At 38.7% G+C, this 21267-nt stretch overlaps 1 protein-coding gene across 1 annotated transcript in view; it reads right to left on the reverse strand.

The window, feature by feature from the left end:
* Positions 1-476: 476 nt before the first annotated feature.
* The window catches only part of URH2 (uridine-ribohydrolase 2), a 29952-nt gene continuing 9161 nt past the window's right edge, over positions 477-21267 (reverse strand). Inside the window, exons 4-9 of the mRNA XM_089139886.1 lie at positions 14371-14556; positions 14184-14288; positions 9831-9927; positions 1408-1515; positions 1186-1321; positions 477-756 (exon numbers count right to left, since the gene is read on the reverse strand). Of these exons, the coding sequence (XP_088996012.1) occupies positions 648-756; positions 1186-1321; positions 1408-1515; positions 9831-9927; positions 14184-14288; positions 14371-14556 (741 nt within the window). The 3' untranslated portion in view covers positions 477-647. The remainder of the gene's footprint in view (positions 757-1185; positions 1322-1407; positions 1516-9830; positions 9928-14183; positions 14289-14370; positions 14557-21267) is intronic.

Here is a 21267-nt window from a genome sequence, read left to right on the forward strand (position 1 = left end):
CTCAAGCCTTGGTCAGTGAACTGCCTTGCCACTTCCTTCCCCCCCCCCCCCCCCCCCCCAAACCCTCTTTCACAAAAGGAAACGAAAAGTGTAATGAAAATAAGAGGTTGCAACATTTACCGGTTGTCTTTACTCTTCAGTTTCTATCCCTACCTCCCGTAATACTTCAATTTCTATTCCTCCTACCCATGGTTGCATTCATTTTTTTTTCTTAAAAAATATCATGCCTTGAATTGTGTCCAGAGGAAGAAACAAACATGAGAAAAGCGTTAAAGCTTTTGAATATAAAAAATAGATCGTTTGCTCTCCCTGGTGGCAATCAATAGGCATGCAGTCCTCTTGTAGCAATGGTAGAGAAACAAGCATGAGAAAAGCGTGGCAAGGAGCAAGGTGCGAGGTGTTAAAGCTTTTGAAGCTTTTGAACAAGAAAAATAAGTGTTCAAAGCCCAAAATTGCAATTGGCAAATGAAAACAGATTTTGTACAACAACCTGCCTTCACATATATAATGTCAGTAATTGAAAATGTATACACTGACCAACATCCAATGGTCCAATGACATAAACATACAATGCTTGAATGGAACTTGATCATTTGAGGATATGGCTGAAGTCTACCGTGGATACTTGTGAATTCTAGTCTCCATTGTTATGAGTTCATAAGCCGTTCCATTAACAGTTCAATGACTGCAGTAGCATCAACAGTGACAGCAACTTTCACGGTAGGTTTGTTGGACCATTCAGTGACTTCACCAAACCTGGGTTTTTATGAGAAAAGTGGTGTTACTGAGTCAGTAACATGACAATAAAAAGACTAGCATAAAAGTAACAACAGGATCTATGACTATGTAAGCACCATCAAGATCATGATTGCATGAACAATTAAATAAGAAAAAGTAGGCATATAATATCTGGAGGGTTGGGGGATAGCGGAAGAAATGAAAATTTTAGAACATAACAAACATTAGAAAGTATTCTAAATCTCAAGATTATAGAGAATATTAATTTAAAAGAAATTTGGCCACATTACACAAGATGAAAAATCAATTTCATAGAAATCCGGTTGCCAATTTTGTAGAACCAGACTTCTATCTTAAAGCTTGGAAATTGGTTAACAAATTTACTCCCTCGTGTTCTCATGCAAATTACACATTAAGATCTCATTCAAGAGGAATTTCCTTTTTTACCTCTTCTTTTTGTTATAAAATATTGTGAGGCCCCTCATGATGCCATCTGTTTGGACTCTAACAGCACCCTCTGCAAAAGTGAATAATGACGGATCGACAGCAGCAAGAAAAGCGGTTGGATCATGTAGGTAGACACCTGCATAAAATCCAACACATCCATTAGGAAATCAATTAGACATGCTTACAATAAATCTGAGCTTCGCCTAGCTACTTGGAACAGACCTTTTGTATCATATGCATCACGATGGTATGAGAAGTATACGTCTAGGATCTTGCACAAATACTGTGCAAACTTCCCTTTGGACTGTGCAAGTTTGTCTCGATCAGCATCTACAATATACCAGATAAAAGTCTTGATATTTTGAATCCAAAGAAAAATAAATAAATAAATAAATAAGAAAAAGAAAAGAATGACTAGTTGAACAAGCATAGAATCTCATTTTCTTTGTACATTAGTTTTAACTCCCACTTCATAACCATGGTATGAAATTTCGGTGAAATTTTACTAAAATTTCAAAAATTCGACCCCATCGAAATGAAACAACTTGTCTAACAAAAATGGACCAAAACCTGACAAGAACTTTGAGTATTGTGGGTGAGATCTCAGAAATTTCAAATTTTTTGGTTCAAATCTCCTAAATTAAAAAAATTATGTGTAACTCTCACTGACAGGGATTAACTAAATTGAGTTTTGAGGACAAGATCTTCTCCTACCCATCCTACCAGCTGTACATGCTACCAACGGCATCATTTGACTTGTATCACAATGGATTAGGGGAATTCTTAACATCCTGGTTATCCATATCCCGCGATAGATACCCAAAAGAACAACATATGTTGATTCCATCAGACTTCACTAATTACTATACAATTGTATCCAGACTTTAGGAGAGTATGACGTCCTTGAAAATTATGTACCTAATTATTATGAATCTTTAACAATATGTATTGATGATTAGCTTCATTAGTTATTCAAACTTTAAATCGCTTACTATTTATGCCCTTGAGTACTTAACCAACACATAAATGCGTAATTATACATAAGGGTTCAACAATATACTACCAATCAAAGGTGCAAATATAAAACATCAATCTAGGTGACTAAATTTGCAAAATGGTCATTTGAATATATTAATACAACCTGAAATAGGTTTTCCATGAAGTTTTGAATCTTAATCTGGAATAAAACCAACAGAAATGACCACTGAAACTTGGAGGAGAAGTACCATATTTAAAAAAAATCTCACTGAAATTTTGGTATTTCGGTCATCTTAGTAGGAATCTTAGTAGGATGAAACACCAAAACAGAGCAAGTTAACGAACCTTGTCCGTAACACCTGAGGTTAATTGAAATGGATCAGAGATATTGCCCAACCACCATAACCATTGCAACTGATGGCACTAGTGCCACAGACATTTCTATCCCTAATGATGACGTGAATTTGGTATGTTTCGTTTTTTTGACATATCCAAGACAAACCAAAACTTCAAGTATCTTTTCAACAGATCATGGCCAAAACTTTCCCCTATTCCTAGGCAACATGCTAGCTTCCTAAGTTGTTTCGCATGTCCAAGGCCCTCTCCAATGTCTTGGATTTCCTAGATACTGTGACAACCACGATTGTCACAATGATGACACAAAAATGCAATTTATTTGTGAACAAAGTGATGCAGTAACCATGGATTGGCAGAAAAGATTTAGTAGGATTTGGAAGCCAAACCCCAAGCGGTCTGACATATCAGTCGAGCCCATGACCCATAAGGGGTATATAAGAAAGTATTTTATTACTAGTCAGTAAATTATGATTCCCTTTCTTGTTTAGACACTCAGTTTTCCCTACATTATTTTTCTTGGATTCATGTAGCTAACCCCATTAAGTTGGGAAAGGCTGGGTTTATTCAGCTATGAGCTTCCTTAATTTATTTGGAGAATTATTTATGGCTCTTATAAGATAAATGGTTTTCTTACAATATCTGATTCTTTTTTCTTAATCTATCAAACTATCTCTTAAGCTTTTTTTTTTTTTTTTTTTTTTTGGTAAATCAACTTTCATTCATTATAGGTCAAACACCCAACCTCAGACACAGATCCTAAAGCCAAGGAGTGGAAAGCGGCCAACACGCCCTGCCTAAAACGGACGAGGCCTTCCGAGCCAGCTGGTCAGCTACACTATTACCACATCTGGCAATAAAAGAAAAAGCACAATTGGGGATGTAAGGAGAGAATATCTCCAATAACCCCGTCCACTAGCACAGGAGCTTTGGTCTTCAGATTCAGGATGTTGGATAGTTTCAGATTGTCTGTTTCCACTAAAATGTGCTGAAGGTTCTCAGAGATGGCTTGAAGAAGTGCCTCCCTAATTGCCACTGCTTCACCCGACAGGACTGAATCAAAAGGAATGGGGTCAGAGACTGCAGTTAATGGAAGTCCATTATGATCCCTAAATACAAAACCAACCCCGAAGAACCCCCTTTTAAGATAGCGTCTATATTAATCTTGATGAAACGATCTTCTGGGGGTCTCCACTGAGTGGGAAGGTTAATTTTAGATTTCATAATGGGAACTTCTGAAATCCTGCCTTTCATTCTTCCTTGCATGTGCACTTCCCAGTTCCTTTGCGCTTGATAAGCCACCTTCAGTGGTGAGCTTGTGCAACCTTCAAACAATAGCTTGTTTCTTGCTCCCCAAAGTTCCTAGCATGTATATGCAGCAAGACCTTCCATCATTTTTCCTTCATCACCTTCCAGACCCATTTTCTTCCAATGTTCAATAAATTTATAGACTTTTGGGTCTTGAGGAGGACGACATCCTCTCCACTATCTCTAAGTTGTGTCCCAATTCTAGTTGCATGATTAGTTTAGGTGTATTTATTTTTGATCTTTTATCAGTTATTATTGTTAAACAACCCAAATGAATGGACTTCGAGTTACTTCTTCTGTATTTATTTTACGATTTGTGACACCCACCCCCCCCCCACCCAAAAAAAAAAAAAAAACCCTCCCCTCAACAGTAAATTTATAAATAAATAAATGTTTTCTTGGTTGAATTCCGATTATGTTCTAACCCTTTCTCTTTCTCCAGATAAAGCACCAGTTGGATTGCAGATATCATGCAATTGTTGTTTAGAAGAAATGAATAAGTCGGCGATCAGAGCATATAAGTTCTTCACTGGCCTATGGTTACTCGATGGATGTATGAATGACAATGACAGAAGCAGCTGGACCCATTAGTGAAGTGACAAATATCAAGCTTTGAGTGGCTATTGGATTTGGCATTTATCCATACACTATTTTGTAATCCTCTGTATCATTACAGCCATTTAGGTCCTTAAATATGTCACCAAAGACAATGATAGAGTCAACTAATCTCTCATGTGAAAGTTCTCCAGTTCATACTAGCAAGAAGACTTGGCCTTCGTCAAACTCTATAAATCCTATGTGTGTTTCTTATCTGATTGCTTTTTACAGTATTTCACTCACATCCTCCAAATAGGGCTATGATTTTAGGATTTCCCTCTTCAGGTACATCTGATAATCAAGAAGTGCTACCAGAGGTCTTGTAAGAAAAAGCTAATCATTCGAAGAGAAGATGATAGACAAATGAAGTGAACATCTTTTGATCACCCATCCATAACTTCACGAGAGTTAACTTCAAAATGTGGGGAAGCAAATCTTCGTCCAATTATACAAATTTCATCCTTAAAAATATGTGAAGTGTGGTCATTCCAAGAAACCGACTACCATAATGACTAATCACTGACAAAAAGACTAAAACCAAAGTCAACTAGGCCAGAGAGAAGAAGAGAAAATAGTCACGAGTGCTTTATTTTGTGATTTTGAGTTTGAGGCATTAAACCAAGGCCTATCTATTGGTCCATTAGTATGAATATTCAAAATTGATACAAATGACTCTCCAAGATTTGCTTTCTCCCCTTATTTTTCTCTATAAATTCCTACTCTCTTCCTCCATCCATTGCAACTTGATTGCTAGCATATCCTTCTTTTCTCACGTCAATTTCCTCTATCAATCTCTCTGATTGGCTTCCTCTTCTTTCTCTTTCAATTTCTATTTTTCCAACAACATGCAGGTCCCTCCCTGCCCAGATGATATCATCTGTCACAAATTTTGAGGTGTTACTTTGCACCTAGGCTCATCAATGTGAAGGTATGCTTAATTATTTATGCCAACAGTAGAAACTCTCTCAGCCCCTAAAGATTTGGTGAATAAATCAGCCAATTCTCGAGTTCGAACATGACAAGTGGAGATCAGTCCTTGCTTCAATATGCTTCATCCATTTGTGAATGGTATTTGATGCAATATAGATAGCAGCCTGATTATCACACCACAAAGAGATAGGTGGCCCATTATCAAAGCCAAGCTTGGCCAGAAGCCGCTTAATCCACATCAACTTATAGGTGACAAGCTCTACGACACGATACTCTGATTCTGCACAAGGTCGAGCAATCACTGTTTACCTCTTACTCTTCCAAGATACAAGGTTTCCTCCAACCAAGTACAATAGTCTCTTTTTACCTCCCACTCTTCCAAGATACAAGGTTTCCTCCAGCCAAGTACAATAGTCTGCAGAAGATCTCCTATCATTTGGTGAACCAGCCCAATCTACATCAAAAGATCCCTACTCTCCTGTGGCCATGATCTATGTAGAGACGCCCACGTCCAGGGGCTCTCTTAAGATACCTCAATATGCTGATAACCGTATTCCAATGAGTGGATCAAGGCTAGACAAAAACTGACTCACAGCTGACTAGAAATCAATGTCAAGTTACAACCAAATAGTTTAGTTTTCTAACCAACCTTTGATACTTCTCTACATCATTAAGAGCATCTCCATCTTCAGCATAAGTTTTATATTTCAATCCAGTTGAGTATCTGAGGCTTTGAACAAAGCAACCCTATCTCAAATAGTTAATGAATCACATATTTATTAGGTCAAAAAGATTCCCTCTTGGGCTGACCACTTCTATCCTCAAGAAATATTTGAGCTTTCCCAAGTCTATGGCCTGGAAATGTGGACCAATGAGTGTGGAAAGAGCTTTCAGAAACTGAACCAAAGGTTGATAACTGCGCCTGTTTTGAGTTTGCTATCTGGAACTAGAGGATTTGTCATCTATAATGATGCATCCAAAAATGGCTCGGGGTGTGTATTGATGTAACATGGAAAAGTGATTTCTATGCTTCAAGGCAGTTAAAACTTAAAACCTCATGAACAGAACTACCCAATTCATGATTTGGAACTAGCAGCAATTATTTTCACCTTAAAGATATGAGGGCATTACTTACATAACGAAAAATGTGAGATTTATACTGATGACAAAAGACTCAAATACCTCTTCACTCAAAAAAAGTTAAAATTGAGATAGAAGAAATGGATGGAATTACTGAAAAATTCTAACTGTAATATAAACTATCACCCCCAACAAAGAAAATTTAGTGGCTGAGACATTGAGCCGGAAGTCACAAGGATTTTTTGCAGCATTGATAACTAGCCAGCCTCACATCAGCGAAGATGCTAGAAAGCTGGGTGTCAAAATTCTGATCTATGCTGCCACAGCTTATGTGGCAATCTTAACTGTACAACCCCCCATTCTTGAAAGAAAAAGAGAGGAACTAGAGAATGATGAGTTCTTGAACTAGGTTACGAAGAGAATGCAACATGGTAAGCAGGTAGATTTTAACTTCTGATACAAAAGGAATTATGAGGTCAAGACAGACTTTGTGTATCAGATGATGAAGAATTAGAATGAGAACTAATGATGGAAGCACACAACAGCCCACATACTGTGCATCCTGATGGTATGCAGACATATCAAGACTTGAAGAAGCAATTCTTGATGTAATCCAGGGTCTTCAGGATCCTCTCAAATAGAACCAGCAGCAATCTAGGTCTTAAACCCTAGCTCTCTTGGGTTAAAACTCAGAAAAAAACAGCTAAAACACTCTCAAAACTCTCAAGGACCCGGCGGCTAGGTTTGATCGGGTTCCAAATACTTGGATCCAAGTGTGGGGAGGTCTGGGGTTATGTTTAGACTTGAATTAGGTCTGAAATATCAAAAGCAATATTGTGTTTTTAACAATTTGCAATTGCACAATCTTCCTAGTAAAATTAGGTCTCCTAATGTGTTTAGGACTCTTAGTTAGCATTAGGGTTTGGAGGGAGGTAGAGAATGTGTAGGGGAAAGTAACCTTAAAAGGGTTTATGGTTTGATTGGGGGGGTTCAGGAGTTATGAGAGTTTCAGTGGAAATAGGATTAAGGTTGGACTAGAGTTTGGGTTGGTCTGATCGGGCTGAAATTGGAAGGGAAGTTCACTAAGGTTCCTAATGTTTGGGACAGATCTAACGGTTAGATTACCTTAGATCTGACCTTGAATTTTAGATTTAAAAAAAAAGTCCTTAAGTAACAGAAAAATCCCAGAAAAATAGAAAAAGGGTGATGGGGTCATTAGGGTTATGGTTTTAGGGGTTGGGAGGATGGCTAAGGGTAGGGAAGGGGGCTGGGGTTGTACTTATTTGATTGGGATGGAAGACCAATCGAAGGTTGCCGAAATTGGGATGTTCTCTAGCTGCCGCAAGTAGAAGAAGATGAAGAGACCTCAAAATTGCTGAAAAACAGTCAGTAAGATCAGCCGTGGACCCATGACTCCACTCAATCTTCCTTCAACTCTTCTTCTTTTTTTCATCACAATCTGATAAGTTACATGAGGGGGTGGCTCTATTTATAGCCTTACGTTGAAAGAATATTAAACGAGGACTCAAAAAGAAAACCAACTTGGGAATCAACTTAAGAAACCTACTTAGACTCAAATTGGAAAACAAAACAAACGAAGACTCTTAAATAGAAGTGCAAACACATAAGGGCTCCTAATTAAGAAGAAATATCCTTTAAGATTGGACTCTAACTTATAAACCAAAATAAAGAAAGAATTCTAATGGATTAAGGACTCTGAATCCAACAAGGATTCTATCATAACTCATGAAGGAATGATCCGAATTATAAAATAGAAGTAGATCTAGAATCCTTGCAGGTAGTGGATTTTAAGAGTTATATATATATTCCCCAACCCCCCCCCCCAAAAAAAAAAAAAAAAAAAAGGCAAAAGAAAGTCAGTTGGTGATAGACAATTGATTTGTTTTGAAAATGTAATTCTGATCTATCTTCTCAATCTCTAGTCTCAGTCTCTACCCCTGTGATCCTATTGTCCACCTCTCTCTTTCTCTGACAATCTCTCTTCTTTTCTTTCCACCTATGGCAACCTGATTACCAGCAGATTCTTCTTTTTCTTTCTTCGCTTTAATTTGCTCCATCTGGTCCATGGCTTTTCCCTTCCTTCTTTCACTTAATCTCTTTTTCTGCAGCACTGTATCTTCCTTCTCTCTGTTCATATCATTTCATCTGCCACAAGTGTTGAGGTGTTTTCTGCATCTAGTTCATCAATAACAGGTTGGTGAATTTTATGCTTCATCCTGTCAGCAGAAATACTTAGTTTCAGATTTGTTTTTCCTTAGTCTTCTTCAATTCTGTATTCTGCTATAAACCTCTCAAGTATTCTCATTACACTAGTGTATCAAATCTGCTAGTCTGTCCATAAGAATCATTGTATTTTGTTCTAAACTGATGAATTAAATCTGATTTTGAAAAAATCAATAAAGCCCTTTCCTGATTTATCATTTATTATGTGGGCCTGTGGTGCAGTTGGAATCCACATGCTTTTAACTACGATGTGGAACAGACTGCATTAAAATTTAACTTCCTATTAGTACAAGATCTACTTGCTTCCCATGGATAAATGTAAATCATGGTTCCAAATTTTAAATAGCTTAATCTTCTAAACCATATAAGTTGCATACTGACGTGATCTACCTGATGACTTAATGACTGCAACCATGAAAATGAAGATTCAAAAATTGTGTAACAAAAATTTCTTGCTTTTGAAAATATTCAGCCCCAAAAGGCAGAAAACATTTCAAGCAACAAGTAGCCAAAGATCAGATAAACAGACTCTTGAAATAGTGGTGATGACCAGAGAAGAGCACAGATTCAACTGTGCCATATCAGAGCAGCAAATTGTAAAAGGGAACCATAGTCAAACCATGTTAAATTCAGTATGTGCACAGAGCATGCCGAACTCAGTATGGATACTGTCACAAGGGTAATATAATAGCGATACTGATATATGAGAGAACTGGATCGGACACCGTTACAACATCCAATCTTTATTTTTAGACCATTATCATATGAATCCACATCAAACCAAGGCTAACACTAAAATGTCAAAAGCATTGAAATGAAAGAATTGATACTGATGATATTACATAAATATGTAAACATAATGTCCATCTGCAGGAAGCAATGGAATAGATGTATGGCAACCCCAGTGCCGAGGCTTCCTCATAAGCATCAGTCTACTCAGTCTGGGTGCCTACACAGTCTTACCCCCAACAATTTTTGCTGAGAGGCTTTGTCGGTGCCTTGACCTTGGGGCTACAACTGTGGTCCACTGACCATAGCTCTAAGGCTGGCCCCTTTAATGAGATAAATGTATATGCATATCCAAAATTGCAGTGGCAAAAATCTGCATCCATTTATAAAGTTGATATGGGATGTTAGAATGATAAATTAGTTACCTGTTAAAACAACTTGATGGGTAACATTTATTCCCACAGCCAAAATGTTTGCACCACTCGTGAAAACAATATCAGCAGCATCTGGATCGCCAAAAATCTGGTTACTCAATAAAAGAAGTCTTAGAAACCCTCAAAATTTGGGGGGGGGGGGGGGGAGGATTCTGAGTAAAGCATATGTACTTCAAGGCTTAGGCTCTCTTTGGTATAGTTTTCATTTTTTATTTTTATCTATCTAAAAATCATTACTGAAAATCATTTTGGATGAAAATTTGAAAGTCGTTTGGTAGGCAATATGTAAAATAGATTTTATAATAAAGAAATGTAATATATATATACACACTCTCCTATGATTTCACCCTCACCTCCCCAATCCTGGTATATATATATATATATATATATATATATATATATATATATATATATATATATTTATATATAAATATATAGATATATTTATATACATCTATATATATATCTCCTCTCCTACCATGAATGTTAGGTCATTCATATTGCTCTTTCAAAAACTTAATACCAAACAACATGTAAAAACTAAACTTAGGAGTCCATCAATCATATGTAATATCAAGTAGAATAAGACAAAAAATTAACACATAACCCAAAACATATCAACTGATCATCAGTTAATTCATACCCCAGAAGATATAAACCGATCATCAGTCTAATGTCTGCTGCATGAATTTCCGACTCTCAAAATTCTCAGGGCTCCTTATCATATGGGGAAGAGAACTTGTTTTGAATCCAAAAGCATTAACCACAGCTACAAACCCAGTGAGCATCACTTTAATGTCATCACTGATTTCACTACTCTGCTTTTTGAAAGCATCTACAATTCCACTAAAAAGAAGATATTCCAGCTGCTGATCAATATAAGACACATCCCAGTTGTTAAAGACCTTCCCAATTGTCTCCGTCATCATATGCCTAAATGGTTCACTCACCAATTTTCTTTGCAATCTCCACAGTTGGTATCTACAACTTGCTTATCATAAATTTCTGACATACCGCCTTCTTTCTAGCCAAAATTAGGGAAGACATAAGGCACAATCGTATTGCAAATGTAGTAAGCCTCTACTCCTGTGCTCACACAATGCTTCACCTTGTTAACACAGTTTCCTTGATCTCTTCATTTGAAGTTTTAAAATACCGAATAAGACTGATCATCAGTTCTTTTGTATTAGAATTAGCAGATTTTGCACTCATAAAGAGGAAGAACAAACCCAATTGCCTTGAGAAAAGGCATCAATACCTTCTCACTCCAATGGTGTGACCAAATCCCCTCCCAATGGCTTCCACACGGAATCAATGCTCTCAATTCCATATTGCCTCGTTTTTCTCCTTGAGATCATTTTCTATGGTTTCCAAAAGGGATTTAAGACAGGGAAGAATTTCTTTGCACATCAAGACTGCAATCTGCTGCACGATCTTGATTTGTTGAGGGTAATCTGGGTACTTTGTAATTAGTCAACATGAGGATTCTTACATAATAAACTATTGATGACTCATTGGGGTTTATCTGATTGCATTTCATTTTCAGTTACCATCCCATGGTATCATCGAGCAGGTAATCTAGGTTCACCTCATTTGGCCCATCAATGTTTGTTGCTTCTTTCTTGAATTGTTCGTTGTTTCTTGGGGAATTTTCTCTTTTTTTTTTTTTTTTTTTTTGGGGGGGGGGGGTTCCTGTCTCTCTGTTCTTGATTTTTCGGCATCTTTTAGACAAATCATCTCTGCAGATTTCATCTTTGAGTTCAAATCTGCAGTTTTTCGTTTCAGATCTGAAGTCTTTCATTCCTACAGATTTATATTTGAGTGTGTTTTGTAAATTTTGGACCACTCCTTTTGAGTTTTCTCCTAATCACGGCTACTACTTCTCCCAGTGCATCTAATCTCTCTTCTCCTTCATCTACTCCTCCATTATCATTCAATAATGTGCATCATTTTCTCTCAGTTTAACTGTATGACTGGTTTGTGAAGATTCCTAACTCTGACGAAGAACTTTAAAGAAGGGAAACAACGTAGGAATTCACAACATGGATGCACCAACACCAAAAGCCATAGAAACAATTTCAGCTCAAGATTTACTGTTCTCTTTTTCGATTCAAGTTTCTTGTTCTGGTTCATCTGAGACCTCCCACTGTCTCTGATGTGAATCCAATTCTAGGGTTAGGGTTTCTAAGAGGATCTCCTTGGAATTTGGGATTTGCCCAGAATCTTCCAGCAAATTAATGAAAAGATCCAAATAACCAAAGATGATTTTAGGACTATTATGGGATGGAAAGAATCAACCTGAAATTATATGGGAAGGCCCTTGGAGGGTTTTAACAAAAAACTAGTGGGTAGGGTAATTGGGAGGAAATGTAAAATTGATTATTTCAACCTTCGTGGGATGTAACAAAAATAATGGGGAAAGGATTAAACAAAGCTGAAGAACTAAAGTCGGGTTAACAAACTAGATGGGATCAACGGGAATTAAGTTTGAGGCTTAACAAAAAGGATATGGGCTGAATCTAAAGGGAAAATAATCTTTCCTTTTGTTTCTTTCTTTTTTGTTTCTTTCTTCTTTCTTTCTTTTCTTTTCTTTTTTTTTTTTGTTTTTTTGTTTTCTTTTTCTGCCACGAGAAAGAGAGAGAGAGAGAGAGAGAGAGTCTGAGAGGGTTGGGAGGGGAAGGGAAGAGGTCGTAGGTAGGGGTAGAATGGGGGAGGGGTCTAACAAAGTAGGGGAGGTATGGGAGGTAGGGGAGGGATTGGGGGTGTCGTGGGGGACAGCTGGCTGGTTTGGTGCGGCAGCAAGGGGGAGGGGTGGGGAGAAGGTTGCGTAGAAACAGGAGAGTGTTGAGGTGGTCTCGTGTGAGAGAGAATAGGCAGGGAATGAGGTCGGGAATACTGGACTTAATTGATTAGTGCTGTAGATCTTGAAGAAGGCTGTTTGACTGCTTGAAGTCTGCTGGAATGAAGAAGAAAGACTGCAAATTGATGGTAGGTTGCTTGATCTTGAACAAAATCCCTTACTCAACCATGGCCCCCTCAACTAGGAGACCATGATCCTTAACAACTTTATTCATTAAAGAATTACAAAGCAAACTTGGCCATTTATACCCTTTAAAAGACTTTGACACTATGTGGAATCCTTAATAGACAATGATCTCACCACTTGACCTGAACTCTTGATTTGGAATCTAACTAATTAAAGACCTTAACTCTAGGTGGGATTTTTTCATAGATTAGGATACCACGACATAAATTAATCTCAACCATCCAAAAGCACATGATGAAATAAAACTTTTAGTGACTTAAAACTCTAATTAGCACATGTTGAATTCTAATTAATTAGCACTCTAATTAACATGTGCTAGACTAATGACTTAAGGACTCAAAACCAACTCAATTTCAGAAATAAAAATAAACTGAAACTCTAGAAATAGATCCAACTCTCAAAAGATGGCTAAAATGCCCTAAATACCCTACTAGGGGTTTGGCCAGATCCACGGGGTGCTACTGAGGGTTTCGGCCAGGAGGTCTTTGTGTTCACATCAGTCTCCTCTTCTGAACACAAAATTGTTGGTCAATTTTATTTCTCTTCAGCTGATTCAGTATATAGAAGGAGCAGCCTCATTGGTTTTGCAGCTTCAGAGATATCCCACAACAAAGCTAGGTTACCAAAGGGTTAAGAAGATTATAAAAGATTATGAATTTAACATTCTGTCCTCACTTACAAATTAAGCTCATGTTTTTTAAAAACAACTGAAAATGACTTCTATAGAAAACATTGGTTTTTGTATTCTTTTTCAGCCCTTTTTAAGTAGAAATAGGTCGTATAAATTTTAACAAACACTGCCAAAAATATTATATTGGAGTAAAAATCAAAGCAGCACTTGCACTTAGTCTACTTGTAAAATTGAAGTGGGGAGGGGGGGGGGGGAAGAAAGAAGAAAAAGATATACTAAAAATCTAGCACCCAAATATATAATAATCTAGCACCCAAATATATAATATAAGTCCCCATTTAGTGGCAGGAAAGTTGGGCCCACTTGTTGGAAAGTTTTGAGATTGGACTTCATTCTTTTTTTCTTTTAAAAAAAGAATCCCCTCAACTTTTAACTCAAAATCCCATTAAATTCTATAAGATTTATAGAGCATGGAGTAAGGTGGACAAAGGGGAGAAAAAGATTTTGTTGTCCAACAAAGCTTTCCCACCAATGCCATCATCCAACAATCCTAATTGGTGAGAACAACAAAATTTCACCATTCATTCCCACCCCCATGAAACTCCCCTACAGCCGAAATGGGGCCTAAACAGGAACCTGAACATAGCTAAAACATAAAGCCACTTACATTGGCTTCGGCAGCTGGATTAACATTCCCATTTACTGAGAATGCACCACCAAGAATAACAATCTGCCCAATCTTCTCTGAAAATCCAGGATCTAATTCAATAGCCTGTGCCAAAAAAGAACATCTTATAAAAATATGATGAGCAGTATAATCATTAAATCTCATATTGAATGATCCAGAAGCTGACCAGGGCAATATTTGTAAGTGGGCCAAGAGCAACCACAGTGACTTTTCCTGGGTACAGATTTGCTTTCTCCACAAGGAAAGCAGCAGCTGACTGATCAATAGGCTTTCCACTAGGAGGAGGAAAGTTCTGGTTTCCTAGTCCATCCGAACCATGGACAAAGTCGGCAATACGAAGCTTTGTACCTTTCTTTACACAGTCAAAGAAATAATAAATATAAGCACCATTAAACTGTTGAACTCTTAGCTTCTGTTATGCTTATGCCATTAGCGGAGGCAAATGAATGTGGGGTGGAATAGATGTCTGACATAGCAACAATGAGATTTCTGTATGATCAATAAAATCTAAAATTCAAGCAAATAACAATATGAAGTCTATGAGATAGAAGTCAACGGCAAATATTCTCTTCTTCTCCCGACATATATTGAAAGATAACTAATTCAAAGAAGTTGATTCTTGCAATCTGACAACACCAAAAAGCCAAAAGCAGATTATATAACTAATTCAAAGAAGTTGATTCTTGCAATCTGACAACACCAAAAGGCCAAAAGCAGATTATTTACAACATTCCAAAGTAATTTCACTTACAACATTTTTTTAAATCTTTTTTGGATGAATAATATTTTTTTAAATCTTATTGCCAAAGAAATGTGCATACTGAGATTAATATTTGAATATCTACTCTGACATCAGAAATATCAGCCATCGTATTATATGTTTAACAGTTTTGAACAGAAGAAAGTTAGATATTAGATTGTGAATCTGAAAAGGATTCTCCAAATGGAACAAAACCACTGGTCAGGTTACTATTTCACTCATCTATGCATTCATGAACTGTTTTTGGCATTACCCAGTCATATACAGACCCAGAGAAAGAGAGATATATCCAATATGGGCCTCTTTCTGTGTTCTGGCAGAACAAGAAGACTATCTATTAATTTTGGAGGGAGAGAAAGTGATCAACATGAGATGAGAGCCATACCTCTGCAACTGAAGAAGTGACCGGAGAATGGCTCCCGATGTCTCCCTTTCCCCGTCTCATCTCCCTTCCTCCTCCTCTGGTAATACCCCAGCTGCCGGTAATCCCTCTCCTTCTCCTCCTCCACCGCCTCCCTCTCAACCCTGGAAATCGCTTTTCTCCCAACCTACTCCTCCTTCATCCGACTATTCCCTATCCTTCATCCCTCCTTCTCCTTCCGCTCCTTACCCACTGCCCCTCCTCTTCTCCAAACCCAGGCGCCCTCCCTTGGAAACTGGCCATCATTGCCTAATTTCTTGGCCTTTGTCCTCCTACTAATGTCATCTGTGCTTCCTCTTAAAGAAATGGCATGCTCAAGGCTCTCTTGAAATTTTTGCCATTGAATCTAGCATTTTGATAAGAACCCACGAATCGAATACAAAATTGATATTATTTAATTGATAGAATAATGCTGAACAATGATAAACTAGTTACAATGGTGCCAGTCACCCTCACATCACATTGCTGCCCCTCAGCCTACGGCTTCCCAAACACTCACATAAATAATCCTTTTCTACTACTTACATCTTACCCCTATTTATAACCCCTAATCAACCCTAATCTCCCCAAATCTCTCTCATTCAGTAGTGAATATTTTGCAATATTCTACATGTCCCCAAATCTCTCTTGTTCAGTAGTAAATATTCTGTAATATTCTGCAAATCATTTACAATATTTTGCCTGACCCCAAATCCCTCTTATTCAGTAGTAAATATTCTGCAATATTTTGCAAATCATTCTTTATTCAACAACCTCCTTCTTAGGACCAGATCTGATTTCTTTCTCTAACTGGTTGTTCGCAGATATTCAGCAAATCATTCCTCTCCCAATATGGCATAATACTGTGAATCTGTGATCCCAGGGCTCTATCACTACCGGCCCCTCGAAAATCACCTTGTCTTCAAGGTGATGGAAAATTGGAAGCTTGGTCTTTACATGTTTGCCACACAACCATGCTAGTTCGACGTTCTGCACAACATACCTCCTTGAGAACCAATAACCACATAACTCCAAGCAACCCAAATGAAGAAAAACCTTGGAAATTTCAGCTGAATTAAAGAGTACACTAGGAATAGCCATTGGAATTGACTTCAATTGAACAACAATAACATATGGACCCATATAAAGCACAACTCCTGCTCCCTTAAGTTTCGTGTCAATATATGAATTAAGGACTTGCAACGGATTGGCAGCACTAGTTGTCATACCGTCATTTGCAGCAATTTCCCCTTTGGCCTCTTTTTCACCCTCCTTTAAATTCTCTACCAATGCTTCATCGCCATGATTACTATTTGCAATACCGTCACTCCTTGTCTGGATGGCTCCGAAAATTTTCAAAGCATTCTTTGTGATTTCAGCCTTTGCTGTTTTTATTTGTTCCTTTATTGATGGTTCATACACTGTGATGCCATTAACTTGCTCAAACCTGATATTTTCTGCTTCTCCTACTCCTTCAGTCGCTTGCTCAACACTGAAATCCAATTTCAAGGCTTCCTTGAAGGTTGACCAATTGAAGTTCGACCAGTTCTTCTGGTAAAGCCATGCTAACGCCTCTCCTTCTAAATGTTGCAATGCCACTCCCAATCTATGTTCATCATCGATTTAGTGTTCCCAACAAAATAACAAAACTTCAAGAAGCCATTCCTGCACATTCCCTTCCCCAAAAAACATGGATAATCCGGTTTCCATTGCTTCCCGCAGATCAAAACGTGCTCTGATACCAATTTGATAAGAACCCACGAATCGAATGCAAAACTAATATTATTTAATTGATAGAATAATGATGAACAATGATAAACTGGTTACAATGGTGCCAGTCACCCTCACAGCACATTGCTGCCCCTCAGCCTATGGCTGCCCAAACACTCACATAAATAATCCTTTTCTACTACTTACATCTTACCCCTATTTATACCCCTAATCAACCCTAATCTCCCCAAATCTCTCTCATTCAGTAGTGAATATTCTGCAATATTCTGCATGTCCCCAAATCCCTCTTGTTCAGTAGTAAATATCTGCAAATCATTTACAATATTCTGCCTGTCCCCAAATCCCTCTTATTCGGTAGTAAATATTCTGAAATATTCTGTAAATCATTCTTTATTCAACAACCTCCTTCTTAGGACCAGATCTAATTTCTTTCTCTAACTGTTGTTCGTCAAATATTCAGCAAATCATTCCTCTCCCAATATAGCATAATACTGTGATCCCAGGGCTCTATCACATTTTCTTGTTTAAGCTCCCCTCTCCCTCTTGCAAAGCCAAGGCACTTGAAGGCTCCCCCTGGTTTGTCGGTAAAACCCCTGTCTTCACCAAGTCCTGGAAACCTTCAATGCCTTTTCGCAAGGATTCCTTCTACTCCCTTCCCTTGTGGACTAACCTCCCCGGACTCCCTCTTGAATTCTGGAGTTTAGATTGCCTTAGCCGAATTGGCTCGGCCATTGGTCACCCCCTCTGCGCTGATCCTAAGACCCTCAACCCGCAAAGGCTCTCTTATGCTAGTCTTTGTGTGGATATCCCTGCTGACAAGCCACTTCCCCCTTGTATCTCCATCGAGGATGACTTTGGCCTCCGCTATGACCAAATTATTGTTTATGACTGGATACCCAATAGGTGTTCTATCTGTGCCTCTTTCGGTCATGACAAAGCGAGCTGTGTTGCTGCCTTGAATTTTCCGGCAAATTCTTGCCCAAAGACTTCTCTCCCCTTGCCGCTTCCTGAAGAATGTGTGCCCTTTGTTCAGTTGGGTTCTTCGCTTTCTCGCTTGCCGCTGCCGACTTAGGAGATGATGCCGCCTCCGGCAAATCCTATTGACTCCACTCGCCTAATCAACAACAGGCTTGAAAAATGTTCAATTGACATTGTTGCAGCTTCCTCAAAATCGTCTTCTTTATCTCAAGCTGGAAAAAATTTCCAGAGTCGAAGATGATTGATGAAATCGATGCTATCTGATAGTGATTCAACGCTGATGTGGTTGCTGCTTCCCCCTGAAGACTCTTCTCTCTTGCCGATACTGTCGTCTATGTCTCCTCTGCTTCCTGATTTGCCTGAAAAATCTCCTTATACGCCCGAACTCTCTTAGCATGACTTGGCCTCCACTCACCCTTGCTCGTCTCTAGATGCTACTGCCTCCCACCTCCACAAAAGCCTTCTCGTTTTGCCCTCTGAATCCCTAGGCCTCTCTCACGTTAAGCCCTAAGAAAATCCCTTTCCATTTGATCCCCAAATCAGTGCTCCTTCTGCACCTGCCGAATCTCTAACTATCTCCCGCTGGCCGCTGGTGACCTATACCTACCGGAGAGGTAAATCCAGGCCTAAACCTACTCACTCGGTGACTGCTCCTTGCATAGTTCCCCCTGTTGATCGGTCCTCTGCAGATCTCTGCCTTCAAACTGTTGTCGTATGCCCTGCAACCACGGTCGAAGCCTGGAGGCCTGACCATTTCACAGTTGCCGAGGACCCTCCTTCCATTTCCGGAAACATTAATGAGACGTTGCCCCTCTCCCTTGCTCCTAGACCTGCTCCCTTCCACTTCCATGAAACCCCTCTTGTTGATATTGTTGCCTCCACATCTCCGCCTCTCTCTCCTATTTTGACGAACATCACCCAAAAAATCGATAATGCTCTCACCGATCCCCCTTTTAACACCTCCTTGACCATTTTGCACCCCCCAAATCCTCCCCTTTTAAACCCCATGGCCCATGGGCCTATACCCTTCAGCCCATCTTCCCCTTTGAGCTCGCCTAAACACTCCTTATTGGGCCCTATGGCGCTCGGACCTAAGCCCTTCTCCCCTCGTTCCGCTCGGGAATCAACCCCTTCCGAGCTTGATTTGGATCCTCATCATGCTGAGTGCAGGAGAAGTATTCGATCCTCTAAGGGGTTCAATCCTTTCGGTGACGACTTCTTAGTCGACATCAAGTCTTCTAAGAAAAAGAAAAAGAAGAATAAGAAATAATCCACTTTCTAGTTTCTTTGGCCCTGTTCGGCCCATCCTTTTTGGGTCCTGCCCATTTGCTTTTCAGTGCTATGTAATCTTGCTTTATTTCCCTATGTTGTAAGCATGTTGCTGGTTTAATTTGATTATCTATTCATCCAAAAAAAAAGAAGACTATCTATTAACAATTGATAATTAGCAGCGGGTCTATACTCTGTTCCACTGCTACAGATTCTAGCAATGGACTACTGTAAAGAGTTCAGCAGAAGAGCCAAATGTACCAGCGAAACAAAAAGGACAAGCCAAATCAGATCTATAGATGGTTGTTCTATTTCATGTGACAGTGTCAGACTACATGCTCACTCTCTTTTTCCCACTTTGATAGAAATGCTTTATCCCTGCATTCATATGAATGAGTTTATCATCATCTGATCCCAATTAAAAAGAAAAATAAATCAAAGCCTTCAAATGTGGGACTTGATAGGAGAATGTCCAATTCTACAGGACTTGTTCATTTTTTTCTCATAGGAGAATTGGTGATTAAGGAGGGGATTTGGGGGCAGAAACTGCTGAGTCATGAATCCTAATGGAAAAATGAGAAGAAAAAGAATTGTGTTCAGATTGTTTTGTATAACTGGGCATGTTCCTCAGCATTGCAATATGAGGCACTGGAAAAGAAATAAGAATGGGTTGGGGGATGGGAGGTGGGAGGTGGGAGGTGGGAGGTGGGAGGTGGGAGGTGGGCAAGTGGCAGTTTCGTTAATTGGAATGAAGTAGCCATGTTGTTCACCATCATCTCTTACATCCCATCCAGCCCACATGTCAATAATCAATATACCGATTTTATACAAAAAATTGTTTGACAAATTAATTTCATTTGAACTATTGAAGAAACAAACTAGAAGCAATATATATGGTGTACTACATAGTTGAGATGGACAATCAAATTTGTAGACAATCCCAATATCTGTAACAAGTACTAGGTAGAGAAAAGAAGAAAAGAGATTGAGGGAGAGAAGAGAGAATAATTGGAGAACAGGCTGGGGATAGAATCTGTGTATTCTGCCGTACCAGCAAGCACATATTTATAATAAACTGAAATAGGATTACAAAAGGAATTTCAAATATAACTCTTAATAGTTTCCTAATTAAACCTAAATCTTAATAGAAAACTTAGACTAAGATATTAATAACCATAGATCCAATAAGGAAACAACTAACACCATAAGACCCAAACCAATAAGGAAACCATGATGTGTTATTTCATATTATATCATTATTCTCTAACGGAATTTAACACGTTATGTGTCCAAAGAATACCCCATCTACCCAACAATTCTTCGAATAATCAAGTGATTGCTCCACCTGGTAAAATAAACCATGTACAGAGATCCAACTAAACGGGGGGAAGGGGTTTGGAACTCTTAAACAACAACAACAAAAACAACTCCTCAGCCTTATGCCAACTAAATGGGGCAAAGGGGATTGGCATTTGGCAACATATATCCTAGCCCTCTAGTAGATCTATTCAAGGCCATACTAGACACAAGGCCTAAGCCATGCAGCTTTCCTCACCATTTTTCCTAAGGTTATTTTGGGTCAGACCCTAGCTCTTTCACTTCCTTTCAATCTGGATAAATTGTCAATCCATACTAGAACACACAAAGGCCTTTGCTGAACATAGTAGTGCCAACTAACACGGCTTTCTTTTAGTTTATGTATCCGAGCTACTCCTATATCAGCTCTAATATGAGCTTTCCTTTTTCCTTCCTAAGTTTTCCACGCACCCATTTCAACATCCTCATTTGAGGCCAATGCAGGGTGGTAGAGTGGTAACGACTCATAGTTCCTAGTAAAGAGGCTACGAGTTCGACCCTTGCAGACGGCATATGTAATACCCGCATCCCCTATATATAAAACTCTCTTGCTTTAAAAAAAAAATACT

Source organism: Hakea prostrata, chromosome 1 (assembly GCF_041222555.1).
Source record: "Hakea prostrata isolate BN-2017 chromosome 1, UWA_Hpros_2, whole genome shotgun sequence".
In the NCBI taxonomy this organism is placed as follows: domain Eukaryota; kingdom Viridiplantae; phylum Streptophyta; class Magnoliopsida; order Proteales; family Proteaceae; genus Hakea; species Hakea prostrata.